Genomic DNA, 13,850 nt, shown 5'->3' with positions numbered 1-13,850 from the left:
GACGGTGGAGATCAAAACAAGATCAACGATCCAAATTAGATCCTTAAAACCCTAATTAGGGTTGCCACCCCATCGGCCAATGAGAAGCTGCCACCTCATCAATGGACCAATGAAAAAGTGCAAAAAGTGGCAACCAATGAGAAGGCACCAAAATGGTGGCCAATCAGAAATAGACACTAGTCCTATTCTAGAAGAAAGGAAAATTGCCACTTGGGCTTACATCAAATGATCTTCTAATATAAATCTTCCCTTTTCTTTCATTTTCTTAGCTAAGGCAATGAACTTAGCTAGCCTTTCGTTAACTTCTTCCATAGGAGGACAAGGTGTGTGCTTCGCCCTAAGTTCTGCTGACTTCGCCACGCTGCTCGCTACTTGTAGTATCCTTTCATGATCCTTCTCATAGTCTTTCTCAAATCCAATAAAAGCACTGAGAGAGGAAAGGGTGCCCAAATGTTTCTTCCTGATGGCAACCTTTCCCAGCTCATCCAATCTCGATCCAAAATCTGTCTCATTGATATCCTCTTTGCCAAAGGGGATTGTCCTTCCTTCAGTCTTTCCCTCATCCGTATCATGTCCACTGTACCGATATTGGTGTCGGTTATTCTCTTCATTTTCGAGAAGAAGGAAGTTTTGGGCATCATATCCTCTTTGTCTTTCTTAGTGTTTGCCCACTTGGGATTCTTACTTGCACTAACATCCTCCATGCTCGTCGCCCTATTACGAGATGGTAGAGTGGTGGACCAGAAGGCAAGAAGAACCAAGAGGAGCAATCCTTAGACTAGAACGAAAGAAGGATGTCATCTTAAGGACCCCTTGCAACTCTAGATGATGAAAATTCACCTTAACCAATAATCTTACAACGACTTTTCGGAATTAGGACTTGACCTTAAGAACTTCAAATCCCTTGCAAATCAAAAATTTATCATGCAATTCACCTCCAAATAAAATTACCCAACCTAGGGCAAAAATCGCAGCCTCTTGAAAAAATTAGAATTTTATCTTCCACAAATTTCAGCTCCCACAAATTTCGCCTTCCACAAATTTTGCCAAGCAAGAAGAGTGCAGATCTGCTCTTGCAAAATCACCAACACCTTGAGAAGGAGAAGTGAGAAGTGAGGAAGAAATGGGAGAGAGGCCTCCTCTTATACCCAATTTTCTTACTCCCCCCAAGCTGGCCGACTTGGACCCTGGGAGAAAGAAAAACAAATAATTAATGCAAAATTATGGCCCACAATTAAATACTTAACCAAAATTAATTTTGCCAAAAGGAAAATTGCATTTTAAAATTGCCAATTAGTTCTTAATTGCAAAAAGAAATTAAATGGTGGCTTGGAGATGTTAAATATTTCCATTTAATGAGGGTTTAGTAATTAATACGTCATTAAATTTGGATTTTGGCTAACCAAAAGCCATTTTTTTAATATTAAATTACCAATTTTGTTAAAGGCAAAAAGTTTTCAAGGCAATTTTAATCTATTAAAGCCAATTTTTTGAAATTTCTCTCTAAATCGATTTGGCTATGCCAATAAAAATAAAATAAAATTGCATCTAGAAGCAAAAATCGATTTTTTGCAATTTAGCCCCATTTCAACAAAATTAAAATTTTCACCAAAGAAAAATTTGAGATTTTCCAAAACTTAAGTCTAGCAAAAAATTTTTCTTTTGAAAGAATTTTTAAATTTACGCATTTATATCTAGATTTTCAAAAGAAAATGTCTAATTGCAAAATTTACAATTTTATCCTATCAAGTTGGAATTAACTTTGAAATTTGTTCGGCATAAGAATAGAATTGGTGGCTTTGGAAAATCAAGTTGAAACTGGGTAAAAATAAATCTAACCTTTCTCCCACTGGCCCGAAAGTGTCCAAGGCTCAAAATTCTCAAAATTGTTGGACAATCCAAAAATTTGCCGAGGCGATCAAAAAAAAGGGGGGTCCCCAAAATTTTGGGGCGATGGTGTGAAAACCTCACAACACTCCTTTTATGAGATTTTGATCCTCTTGAATTATTATTATCATCCCAATTTTCTAGTGTAAAATTTCCAAGGCCCACAAGAAAGGAATGATGAGAATTTAGGTTTCAACTTGGCTTCATTTTGGAAAGGGGACATTACAGTCTGAAGCAATCACAACTAAGATGCTCCAAAATTTCTTCTCTATTTGACTGAATACTTTTGGAGTTATTAGTATCTGAAATCACCCCTGTAAATTTATGCATCCATCCACTTGATGTGCCTGGCTGGCTAACATCTTCAAATCTAACCTCGTCAATTTGCCTCTCCAATTATATGTTAATTTTTTGCAAAGCTTCTATATGCTTGGTTGACTAATATCTTCAAATATAATCTTGAATTGCCTCTCCAACAGACTCGTTTCTACACTGCTTCGTTGTGAGATGAATGACCTGTGCACAGAGAGTTTATATTTATAACTGGCTGATTGTAGTTGGATGCTTTCATACTTTTTGCAGCAATCAAGTTAGTTTTCTCAATAGGAAGTTCCGTAAGTGTTACCTCCTTTCCTTCATAATAAAACATAAATTCCGAAGATTGAAAGTTGTGTGTGATTTCCCTAAGAAAACACAACCACTAAATGCCCAAAACTAAGTCAATTTCTCCTAAGATAATACTATAAAAGTCATCACACGTCTAATGCTCCTCTACAAGAATGTTGAGCTGTCTAATTTTCTTTTTGCAAGGGATTATAAGTCCATCAACTACTGTCAAATCAAGTTCTTCAAAGTCTTCAATTTTATATTGTTAGAAATGGAAAAAGAAATCTGCAAATAAACAATACCAGGAAAGAATCTAAGTGAGTAAATGCATGAAAAGATATTACCATAAAATAGGAGAGAGAAAGCTTCAAGCTCCAACACCATGAGACAAGATATTTGGAAAGGGGAAAGCAAAGAAAACCCCTTGTGACATTATGAATGAGGCATGAAAAGCCTAAGAAGAAAGAGAGAGAGAGATAGAGAGCAATGCTCATACAATAATTGAGAAGAGGAAGAAACCTCATTGTTAAATGAGAGAAGAGGGTCATCTCTTAAATAGAGATGAGAGAGAGGAGTTAGAATGTAACTCCCATGTCTATGAATGCCACCATTCATAAGTGTGTGAGGCTAAGTGTGAGATTCCTCTTAAGGAGGAATAATCTAAAATTAGAAATTACAATATATATTTGTCCTTACATATTCCACTAGATGACAAAATAAGATGTAGTGGAAAAAGGACAAAAAAGAAATATATTAGGATACCTTGGCTTATATCCTAATATATTACAACAATAAATAAAGAAGGTCTAACCTTGGTTTATAAATACACCAAGGAAAGATTACAACTTCTAACACCCCCCTTTAATCTTTACTTGGGGTAATTACATCAAAGGGTATTAAACCCATAATTTACAAAAATCTGCAACTTAATCTTCAATATGAAGTAATTTGATTGTCTTCAAGCCATATGGAACATTTGTAGATCCAAGAGAAGTACATGAGTCCTTTGAATTTGATCAAGTGGAAGCATAGACACCTCTTCATATGTGTAAAACCAAGAAGGTTTCTTGATGGATCACCTGAAAAACAAAGAACAAGACAAATATCCACAAGTAGAATGCCATCATATATGCAAATTCGAAATCCTTTTGAATAAGGATGATAAAAGTCTCATAGAGAAACAATGAGTAAAACATGTTACCACAAAACAATGGAGATAACCTGATATCAAGATAAAGTATATGCTCAAAAAATTGTCAACAAGGGCAAATTGAGTAAAAAGCTTGATCAATGCTCTCATGAAAAGTATATTATACTAATGCACAAATGACCACAGACAAGGCCAACTAATGATACTTGCATCAATCTTGCATCAATCACGTGGATATAGACAGTCCACTTAATGAATCATCCCACTACAAGCTAATGGGGGCATCCCTCCATAACATGCATGACTCATGATCTAAGCAATAAAGTATGCAGATCATTATCACATTAATATATAAAAATAACATAAAGGAGAGACATGCTGATCAAATTAGAATTATCATGATTCGTTAGGATAATCAAAAGAATGGATTATAAGGATATAACAACATATTGCCTTCAAATTGGATGAAATCATTTGAATTTGGAGGGAAAACTCCAATAATAACATCCTCTTCATGGAGGAACAAAAATGGAACAACATGGAGGGAAACTCCATAAAAATATTATCCTATCAAAATGGAACAGATAGGATCAAATGGAGGGAAACTCCATATAAAATGAGTGCATACCCAAAGTAACAAGAATCGGAATCGGATCGGAATCGGCAAGGCCGAATCAAATCGTGAATCGGCCATGAATCGGAATCAAATCGGCCATGAATCGGAAAATTAAAAAAACCCTTGAAATTTAGTGAGTAACTTATTTCATAAACCCTTTATCGCTGATTCGATTCACCGATTCACAAAAAATCGTTTGGCTTGAATCGAATTGCCGAATCGCGTGAATCGCATGAATCGCCGTGATTCTTGGAACTATGTGCATACCAATATAGGATGGAGGGATACTCCATGGGCCAGATAAGGAAACTATGTATCAGTTATACTGAGGGGACCTACATAGTTATCCTTGAAAAAATTGGCTCCCTATGCAACTCAAAACAAATATCATATAAATCATGTAGATCAATGGTATAAAACCATAAAGTGCCAACACGGGCATAGAACAATGCTATAAAAGTATAAAGGTGCAACTATGGGCACATCAAAATATCAAAATGAAGGCAAATGTGTAAGATTACTCATAATCCAATTAAGTAAAATGATTTAAGGAAGATCAACTAAATATAGATATCAGGTAGAAAACTCCATTGAGGGTAAACATGAGGATTTAATTCATTTTGCAAAGGTATATATATTAATTTTTGAAATATTATAGTCATAAATTATATATTTATCTGGGCATATAGGTGGGCCCCCATATATACTCAAATAAATATACGAAAATAGATTGGTTAAAGAAAATAATCACCTTTCCATACTTAATATTTTGGAAAGGCACAATTTATAAAAAGTCACAATATTTACCTTTAACAAAAAACATTGAGAAGATACTTTTATAAAAAATATATCAAGAAGAATGAATATGATGAAAAAAAGACAAAGTCTCTTATTAATTTTTGATAAATGTGAAATAGCAAAATCTAATTACAATAATTAGTAAGATTTTTAAAAAATACTGCATTTTCTTATTAAAGAATGTAGATTTACTTAACAGGCATGGCCGAATAAAGACATACAAAAATAACACGAAGACCAAATAAAGAATGAAAAGGGTCTATTTAATACCGTGATGTGCATGAGAGTCGTCCTGCTGGTAGTAACTGACAGAGCAGTTCTGCAGGTCTTACCATCATTTGGGTGCTATTTTTGACATTGTAAGATATGTCTGGGTAGCTGTCAGGATTTTTTTTGGATAGAATCAATTTAATCAGTAAAGCGAGAAGTGAGTTTTAATCCACTTTTCGCTTGCCAAAATATATTTTAGGCGAAAGCTCAGAAAAAAATTATTGCCAGAGATAGTTACAGACTCACATGCCCAGAATGTGCATTCAATGGTCACTGACTGCATCTATACTGTTGAACCATTTCAAGTGCCCTGGATGTGGGAAATATTTGGACTCTAGGTTCACCCTTGGGACTGAAATTCTGATAACAAAATACTTATAATTCTACAATGAACTTACCCCACTACAACACCCATACGCTTTGTCTACATACAATATTAGTGGGGCTGTCACTGCCAAACAATGCAGGTTCCACAACTTTGCTATTAATCTGCAGAGAGAGACTGGCATTTTCAACATATCAAATGAATGTGAAAAAGGCCACCTAGAACTAGGACCGTCCATAATAATATCAGATGCCTGTCAAATTGCACAACCAAAGATTAGGTCCATCATTTCTCTATATCAGAGAAGGCTGCTTCAATATCATGAAAATTTTGTACCACCCACCATCAAACTATGTGGTTTGTCAATGTACCCACCTGAAGTTAGCTCCACACTTTTATTACGGAAAATATCCGACACTCAGACATGAGATTTAATAAACACTGGCTTGAGATTTTTGTCAAGAAGAGACTCAGTAGTACTTCCATTTTCACTACCATTCATATTGCCATTGCTACCGTTGTGTGCTTTCACTTGCCACATTTTTTCAACTTCCTCAAAACTGAGGCCTTTTGTCTCAGGAACAAAAGCAAACGTAAAAATGAAAGCAGCCATGACGATCGCAGCAAAAATTAAAAACGTCTTGGAAGTCCCCACTGCATCACAATGTCATTGCAGGATTGTTTGACTACGTGCAAAATAATACAAAGGACAACACCTGCTTAGAAGTTAGTGTGTCTAGTAGGGGCGTATGCCGCTGTGAGTGGCGAAGACACGGTATACATTGAAAGATAGATTTGCTCGTGCCAGTCAGCGGCTTCGGGCTGCATGTGATAAGCTCAAGAAGGGTTTTTAGTGCCAATCCTGAGGCGCCGCTTAACATTGAGTGCCTAATGGATGAAAAGGATGCGAGAGGATATATCAGAAGAGATGAGTTTGAGCAGCTTTCACTTCCCATTCTTGAGCGCGTTAAGGGGCCCTGTGAGAGGGCTCTGTTTAATGCAGGGATTACTGCGGATAAAATTCATTCAGTCGAGGTTGTGGGTTCTGGTTCGCGAGTTCCTTCAATAATGAAGATATTGACAGAGTTCTTCGGCAAGGAACCAAGAAGGACAATGAATGCTAGCGAGTGTGTTGCTCGAGGTTGTGCCCTGCAATGTGCAATTCTTAGCCCAACATTTAAAGTGCGGGATTTCAAGATACAAGAAAGTTTCCCTTTCTCAATTGCATTATCCTGGAGGGGGTCTAATGAGACAGAAGATTGTGGTCCGCAACACTCTATTGTTTTTCCAAAGGGTAATGTGGTACCAAGTATGAAGGCCGTAACTATTTTCAGGCCGGGAAAAAGAAATATGGAAATATCATTTTTTTTTAAAAATAGATATATTTGAAACCCCATGCAAAAAACTTATGCGCTTAATGAAGGTAGCCTCTGCATTCAAGTGAGGTATAGATATATAAAAAAAAATTAAATTCAAGAAATGAAATGGATTAAAAATATTTTAAAATATGAGTAGACTAAGATATGAATTTGAAAAAGATAGGAAAACCCTTTGGCGGCAAGCCTTCCAAAGGGGGTTAGCTGAAAAATAATAGAAAATAAGAAGTAACCTGCACAAATTAGAGCAAACAAAAGTTAATCGGGTTTGGCGGTAAACCAGCCAAACCCAAAAAAAAAATTCAATTTCTTCCATCTTAAGAAGATTAAAGGAGAAATTAGTGAAATCTTTCTCAAGAGTCTCCTTCGAATCGTACCTTCATGCAAACACTCAAAACAAAGATTAAACTGCTCTGATACCATGTTAGAAATGAAAAAAGAAATCTGCAAATAAGCAATACCAGGAAAGAATCTAAGTGAGTAAATGCATGAAAAGATATTACCATAAAATAGGAGAGAGAAAGCTTCAAGCTCCAACACCATGAGACAAGATATTTGGAAAGGGGAAAGCAAAGAAAACCCCTTGTGACATTATGAATGAGGCATGAAAAGCCTAAGAAGAAAGAGAGAGAGAGATAGAGAGCAATGCTCATACAATAATTGAGAAGAGGAAGAAACCTCATTGTTAAATGAGAGAAGAGGGTCATCTCTTAAATAGAGATGAGAGAGAGGAGTTAGAATGTAACTCCCATGTCTATGAATGCCACCATTCATAAGTGTGTGAGGCCAAGTGTGAGATTCCTCTTAAGGAGGAATAATCTAAAATTAGAAATTACAATATATATTTGTCCTTACATATTCCACTAGATGACAAAATAAGATGTAGTGGAAAAAGGACAAAAAAGAAATATATTAGGATACCTTGGCTTATATCCTAATATATTACAACAATAAATAAAGAAGGTCTAACCTTGGTTTATAAATACACCAAGGAAAGATTACAACTTCTAACATAAATCCTTTACCTACTATCAAGCCTTCAGTAATACAGCTACGAGTGGCTCCACCATCAAGGAGCATCGAAATTCTACTGCCACGTACAGTCCCTTGATAGCTAAAAGAATGGTATCTTGGTGCTCCTATAAGAAATTCAAATGTTCCTCCATTATTTAAATGCATTGCGAGTTACTCTTTTTCTTCCTCCTCATCAAAAACTACCTCAAAGTAATAATTTTTTCCCTTGCCCATACATCAACAACCAAGTTCACAAGGTTCTCTACAATTTAAACACAAACTCTTCCTTCCAGGATCATTTCTAATCTCATTTTCTGTCTGTCTTTAACGGTATGCTCTACAATTGCGAATAAGGCTCTTCCTTCAGTGAAACCCCCTTCAATTGGTCCTGTGATGGCGTCTTTGAGTGAAATTTACATTTGGGAACTGTAGACTTCAAATCTAGGGCTCTTTTAATAGCCTCGTGGAGAGACAATGTATCAAATAAACAAATCCCTAAGAGGTTTAGTAAACCATTCTATGAAGAGGGCAATTAGTTTTCATTTTGTTACATCAGACAACCATAACAAATATTTGCTTAAATTCCTCCACATATTCCTTTACTTTACCCTCTTGCTTCAATTGGGCCAACTCTCTAAAATGAACTTTAGGGTATTTTCTATCAGACCTTTCAATCAGCCATTTGTAAAAGTAAAACTTATCATCTATGTCTATCAGACTATGAACTTGGGTGACCAACCCATAGTATCACCATTTGTGTGCCATGCCTTCCAAGTGAAGGTGATGAACTTAATGGCATCATCTTCAGTCATAGGTTTCAAAGGTGTATATCTTTGCACCCACAAAAAAGCAGTACACTTATCATAACCATCGAAACAAGGAAGTATCAACCTCCCCATGGCTTGTTGATTGCCATTCTCCCTTGCTTGAGACCTAGGCTCAATTCTTGATCCACTTCTACCTCTTTTTATTAATATAATTTGCAAGTTGTTGCTTCTGGAATCTCTGGAGTGATATTTCTATACACTACATGATATGAGGTAATATCATCTTGCATTTTACTTCATGCTTCTCCCATAGGGACTTCCTATAAATGAAAGTAGTACGAAGAAGGCTATCAACAATCCTAACCATGTTTCTTTATGTGTGACTTTTCTGCTTATAATTGTTACTATCACCAGCTCCAAAATAACTTTCCTTGCTACTTTGATTATTAAATTTCTTAAATTATTCTGTGTCTTTTGATTGTTATGTGTCATATGAAACATCTCCCTCATCATATCTATCATCAAGCAAAAACTATTTGCAGGATCCTCTGGAGCTTTCCTCTCTCTTTCCATATTTGCTTCTTCTACCTCAAATTCCGAAGGAGTTTTTGTTTCTTCGTTCTTAAGAAATTATGTTGATTTTTAAGTTTCTTTTGATGATACAGGTTGGCTCTGCCACTTACTATATATGAAGGACCATAAGTAGCAAGGTCCAGCTATAATACCATTGTAGTATCCAAAATATTCATTTTTGCACAAACTCATCAAACCCTAGCCTAGAAAGATGGCACTCCAGCAACAGGTGAGAGTGCTCAAATAGTGGATGAATCCCCAAGGATTTTCAATTAATTTTGACCAGTAAACTCAGTGGCTGAATTCATCCTCAATTTGAGAGCTCTGATCTGCCCTCCGACTGTCAATATCATTGGAGTTTGTAGCACTGATATGCCCAAAATCTGGCACACTTACCTCTTGGAAATCTTCCAAAGTTTCCTCAAAACTGTTGCTTTTCACTGCTGAATTTGAAAGGCATGTTTGGAATGACAGAGTGCTGAATTTGATCTTGAAATTGCCCCCACCATGCCCAAAATTGCCACTGTCATGCATGATTGTTCCAGCCATATCCTAGATGTGACATTCCAATTTGAAGAATGAATCTTTGATTGCAATCTAAAATTTGATCAATTATGCCCAATGGTGATCTCTATAACAATTTGTGTGAATTTGTGTTGACTGATCAGGAAAGTACTGTACATTTTTCATAAGCCGTGGGGTTTGGGTTAACTCGTCAAACATTTTCAAGTTGACTCATCAACGAGTATGTTTAGGGTTTAAGCCGACATAAGTCATGTAATATTGGCTTAGGGTTAGGGGTTCTTTCCTAATGTAAATATATATATATATAGCTTCTTGCAGCAGTATTGAGCTGTAAGGGAGATTGAAGATTGTAACAAGTTGAAGTTATTGGATAATAATAATGGACTCGTTGTTTGGTGGACATAACCCAAGGATTGGATGAACCACGTTAAATCTTTGTGTCTTCTGTTCATTTATGTGTGCTTTATTCCTTTGTGATATTGGCTATATTTGCATGTAACTGTTATTCTCTGTCTATCTAATCCTAACAATTTGCTTTAGGGACTTGTGCCATTTTGTCCACTAATTTGAGACCTTGAGGGTTTTCCTTGTCAAGTTTAATTGAACCAAAGTCCAATGCTCCATCAAGGTGTAAAAATCAGAAAATAGAAAGGGTGATAAATAATAATTCTCCTTGCTTGGCCTCTATTAAATAGGGTTTTCCTCCAAAAGACACAACTCTTCAAATTTTCTTAATACTCCTGATTGATATTTCAAAAGAATTATTTAAAACTAACTTCAATTGTAAGAAATTTTATTCTATAGTTTAACTTTACTTGAGGTCATCTTTATTATAAATACATTTTTATAACACTTACATGGCTTCTCTTATAACATTACGGTCCTCTTGAGTTATTATTATAATCCAATTTTCCTTAGTGTGAAATCCCCAAGGTCCATAGGAAGTAAATTATGGGCTTTTGGGTTTTCAACTTGGCTTCATTTCAAAAAGAGACGTTACAAAGGCCCTTGCCTTTAAAGGCCAAAATCCTTCTGTCGATCTCAACCTAGTAGCCCACCGATGGAGACACAATCAATCTGATAATGGCAATAGTAGATAGAGAGGCAGGAGATGAGGGCAAGATAAAGCACACCTTTTGTCTTCAGCAATCAGCATTGTTTTTATATGCTTCTATATTCTTTGTAGTGGATATGGTTGTTGTGTGGTTTTTGTAATAAGAAAAGGCGGCATGTATTGTATCCTTTTTACAGTTCTATAGCAGCTAAGCCACATGTCCAGGTTTCTATAGCCCATGCGGCACTCAAGGGTGAGTATCCAAAATGAAATCCCTATCTATCAAAAACTAAAGTTCATTATTAATCATTTACTGAGATTTTTGTCAATTGAGAACAATCTACCTCATTTTCTCCAAATCATTTGCATTATTCTCATTTGGCATGTTAGCTGGAGCTACATAAAGTTTATAGTCTGGCCCGAAATATTCATAATATTCATTATAAGGCAACTTATTCTCAGGCTCGACACCTACAGCAACAGCAGTCTGTGGCAAACAAACAAGAAACTTAATGAATTAGCATCCCACTATAACAAATTGAACAGTTGCGCATAAAAAATCACAGGTTTGCATTGAAATACCTCATAGCACCAGCAACGTGCAACATTACGAATGGTGTAACCACCACCACCAACCAGCATCAGTGGTACATTGAACGAACGAAGAAAATGTACACAATCAGCATGTCCTCTAACTGATAAATTGAAGACCCCTAATCTGTCACCTGAAAGAGAGTCTGCTCCACATTGTAGCACAACAACATGTGGCTGATATACTTCCATCACCTTCTGAATAATTGGCCTGAAGAGATTCTTGTAGCTCTCATCATCAATTCCATTATTCAAAGGGACATTCAAGGCATAGTATTTCCCTTTCCCATGTCCCACATCCTTAATGTGGCCTGTCCCAGGAAAATAATCCCCAAATTTGTGAAAAGATACAGTCATCACTCGGTCTGTAGTGTAGAAGGCCTCCTCAACACCATCCCCATGATGAACATCGATGTCAATATAAAGCACACGCTGTCAAAGTGAAGACCACGAACAACTCATCAATATCTTCTGAAATTATTAATTGTGTTCCATTCTTTAACTTATAACAAGTAAACACCAAAAGCAAGCAAATTTGATTAATACTTAAAATACAGATAGTGGCATCAGTTAAGGGCTTTCATGCTACATTATCAGAAACCAAGGAAAGAAATTTGCTAATGTTTCAAACATTTTACAGATGTTAGTGAATTAATGGACAACAAGAGCCAAGTTAAGCCTCAGAACCACAATATTGGTATCAGCTAACCTCCCAGAATCAGAAGTGGCAGATTTCATTGAAAAATAACACATTCAACTGCAAATTTTAGAAGTCCATAGACATTGTATCTTACAAGGCCAATATTGCTTAACTTAAGCAAAACATAATATTATCTGTTGTACATTATAAAAATATTTGGTGAAAAAACATGATAGCCACATGCCAATGTCTGGAAGGAAACCATTACCATGTTGCAGAAAACAAGAAAACGCTAAGTTTTAAGGCAATTAAATATGATTGATGTCAGTGATATGATTGATCCAAAATAAACAACAGTTTATGTCAGTGATATGATTGATCACCCCATCATATCCACTGCTGACGTAAGGATGGACTCATCTCTTCCACTTAGTGGTGAGACCATCTTTGAAGTAACAGCCTATTTTGATTAGATTTAAAATTCTTTCAATAAAAATCTAAAATTTAGAATAAGTTAAAGAGTCATTATTTTTTTGATGAAAGATATTATGTGTATGATATTTAATTTAATTTTATGGGTACTAACAAGGACTAATGTGTTAAAAGTTATTTTCGTGAGTGCAACAAATAGGTTGACACACCACAAGGGAGAAGGTCGTCATGTAAGACACATAGATTTTATTTTTTTAAGTGAAGGGTTGTGATGGAAAACACACTCATTTAGGAAGGTCCTATTTCAATTATCTTAAAGAAAAAATGATATTAGAAATACACTAATGGAAGATAATTGCAATGGTTAATGTCTATGCAGTTATCATGTTACTGTGGTCTTAAGAATTTTGCGACAGAACTTTGTTACAATCATTTTGATATTATAATTATCATTTTACATTTTTAAATATATTTAAATTATTTTACTTGATCAAAATAGAAGATAAACCTTTCAAATGGATAGAATTCATCAAACCTCAATTAATGTTTCATTATTGAGAACCATTGTATCAATGGTGGAGGATGTGAAAAAAAAACCAAGCGATATAAAGGGTGTGGGGTAATGTTTCATTCCCTTAAAAACTGGAAGTAATAGATAAAAATTCGATGATTGGAAAGATGAAGCAAACATGAAAAAAATATTTATTTATAGGGCACAATTATGACTTTTCTAAACTATCTTTTCCATTCTTTTGGCCCGAAGTCCTTTATTTCTTGACAATTGAATCTTAACATATGACTCACGAGTTTGGGCCTAGAGTACCCAGCCGGACTCTCCAAAACTCAGCTTGTGAATCTTGGGCAAGTCAAGTTGACCGACATTAGAACTCACAAATCTCGCGAGTCCTATTGAGTATCCAATGAGTCCTCTATATATGAGATATAGCATTTTGTCTTACTATTTCAGACCTTATCAATTCTATGATGAGATGATCGAGACCCATCTCATTTCACACGTTTTTAATTAAAAGATTTATTAGTAATACGATGGTTTATCAAGCTATTTTAATCATTTGAGTAATTATATTATTATTTTTGTTGATAAGGTGATAGTGAAGGAATTGGTCCTTGTTATTTTGTTTAGATTTGAAAATATAAAATATAGATACTAATATTGACTTAAAAGTATCTCTTACTCTAATATGTTAGATATTCTTCCTAGATGA

General features: G+C 35.4%; 1 protein-coding gene across 1 annotated transcript in view; it reads right to left on the bottom strand.

Annotated features, from left to right (window-relative positions):
* The window catches only part of LOC149560462 (histone deacetylase 6-like), a 58,427-nt gene that overhangs the window by 15,467 nt on the left and 29,110 nt on the right, over positions 1 to 13,850 (bottom strand). Inside the window, exons 3-4 of the mRNA XM_089824692.1 lie at positions 11,544 to 11,984; positions 11,306 to 11,448 (exon numbers count right to left, since the gene is read on the bottom strand). Of these exons, the coding sequence (XP_089680818.1) occupies positions 11,306 to 11,448; positions 11,544 to 11,984 (584 nt within the window). The remainder of the gene's footprint in view (positions 1 to 11,305; positions 11,449 to 11,543; positions 11,985 to 13,850) is intronic.

This window comes from Cupressus sempervirens, chromosome 4 (genome assembly GCF_028749045.1).
Source record: "Cupressus sempervirens isolate cs-2001-9-10 chromosome 4, ASM2874904v1, whole genome shotgun sequence".
In the NCBI taxonomy this organism is placed as follows: Eukaryota; Viridiplantae; Streptophyta; class Pinopsida; order Cupressales; family Cupressaceae; genus Cupressus; species Cupressus sempervirens.
This window is presented reverse-complemented; position numbering and strand designations above follow the sequence as displayed.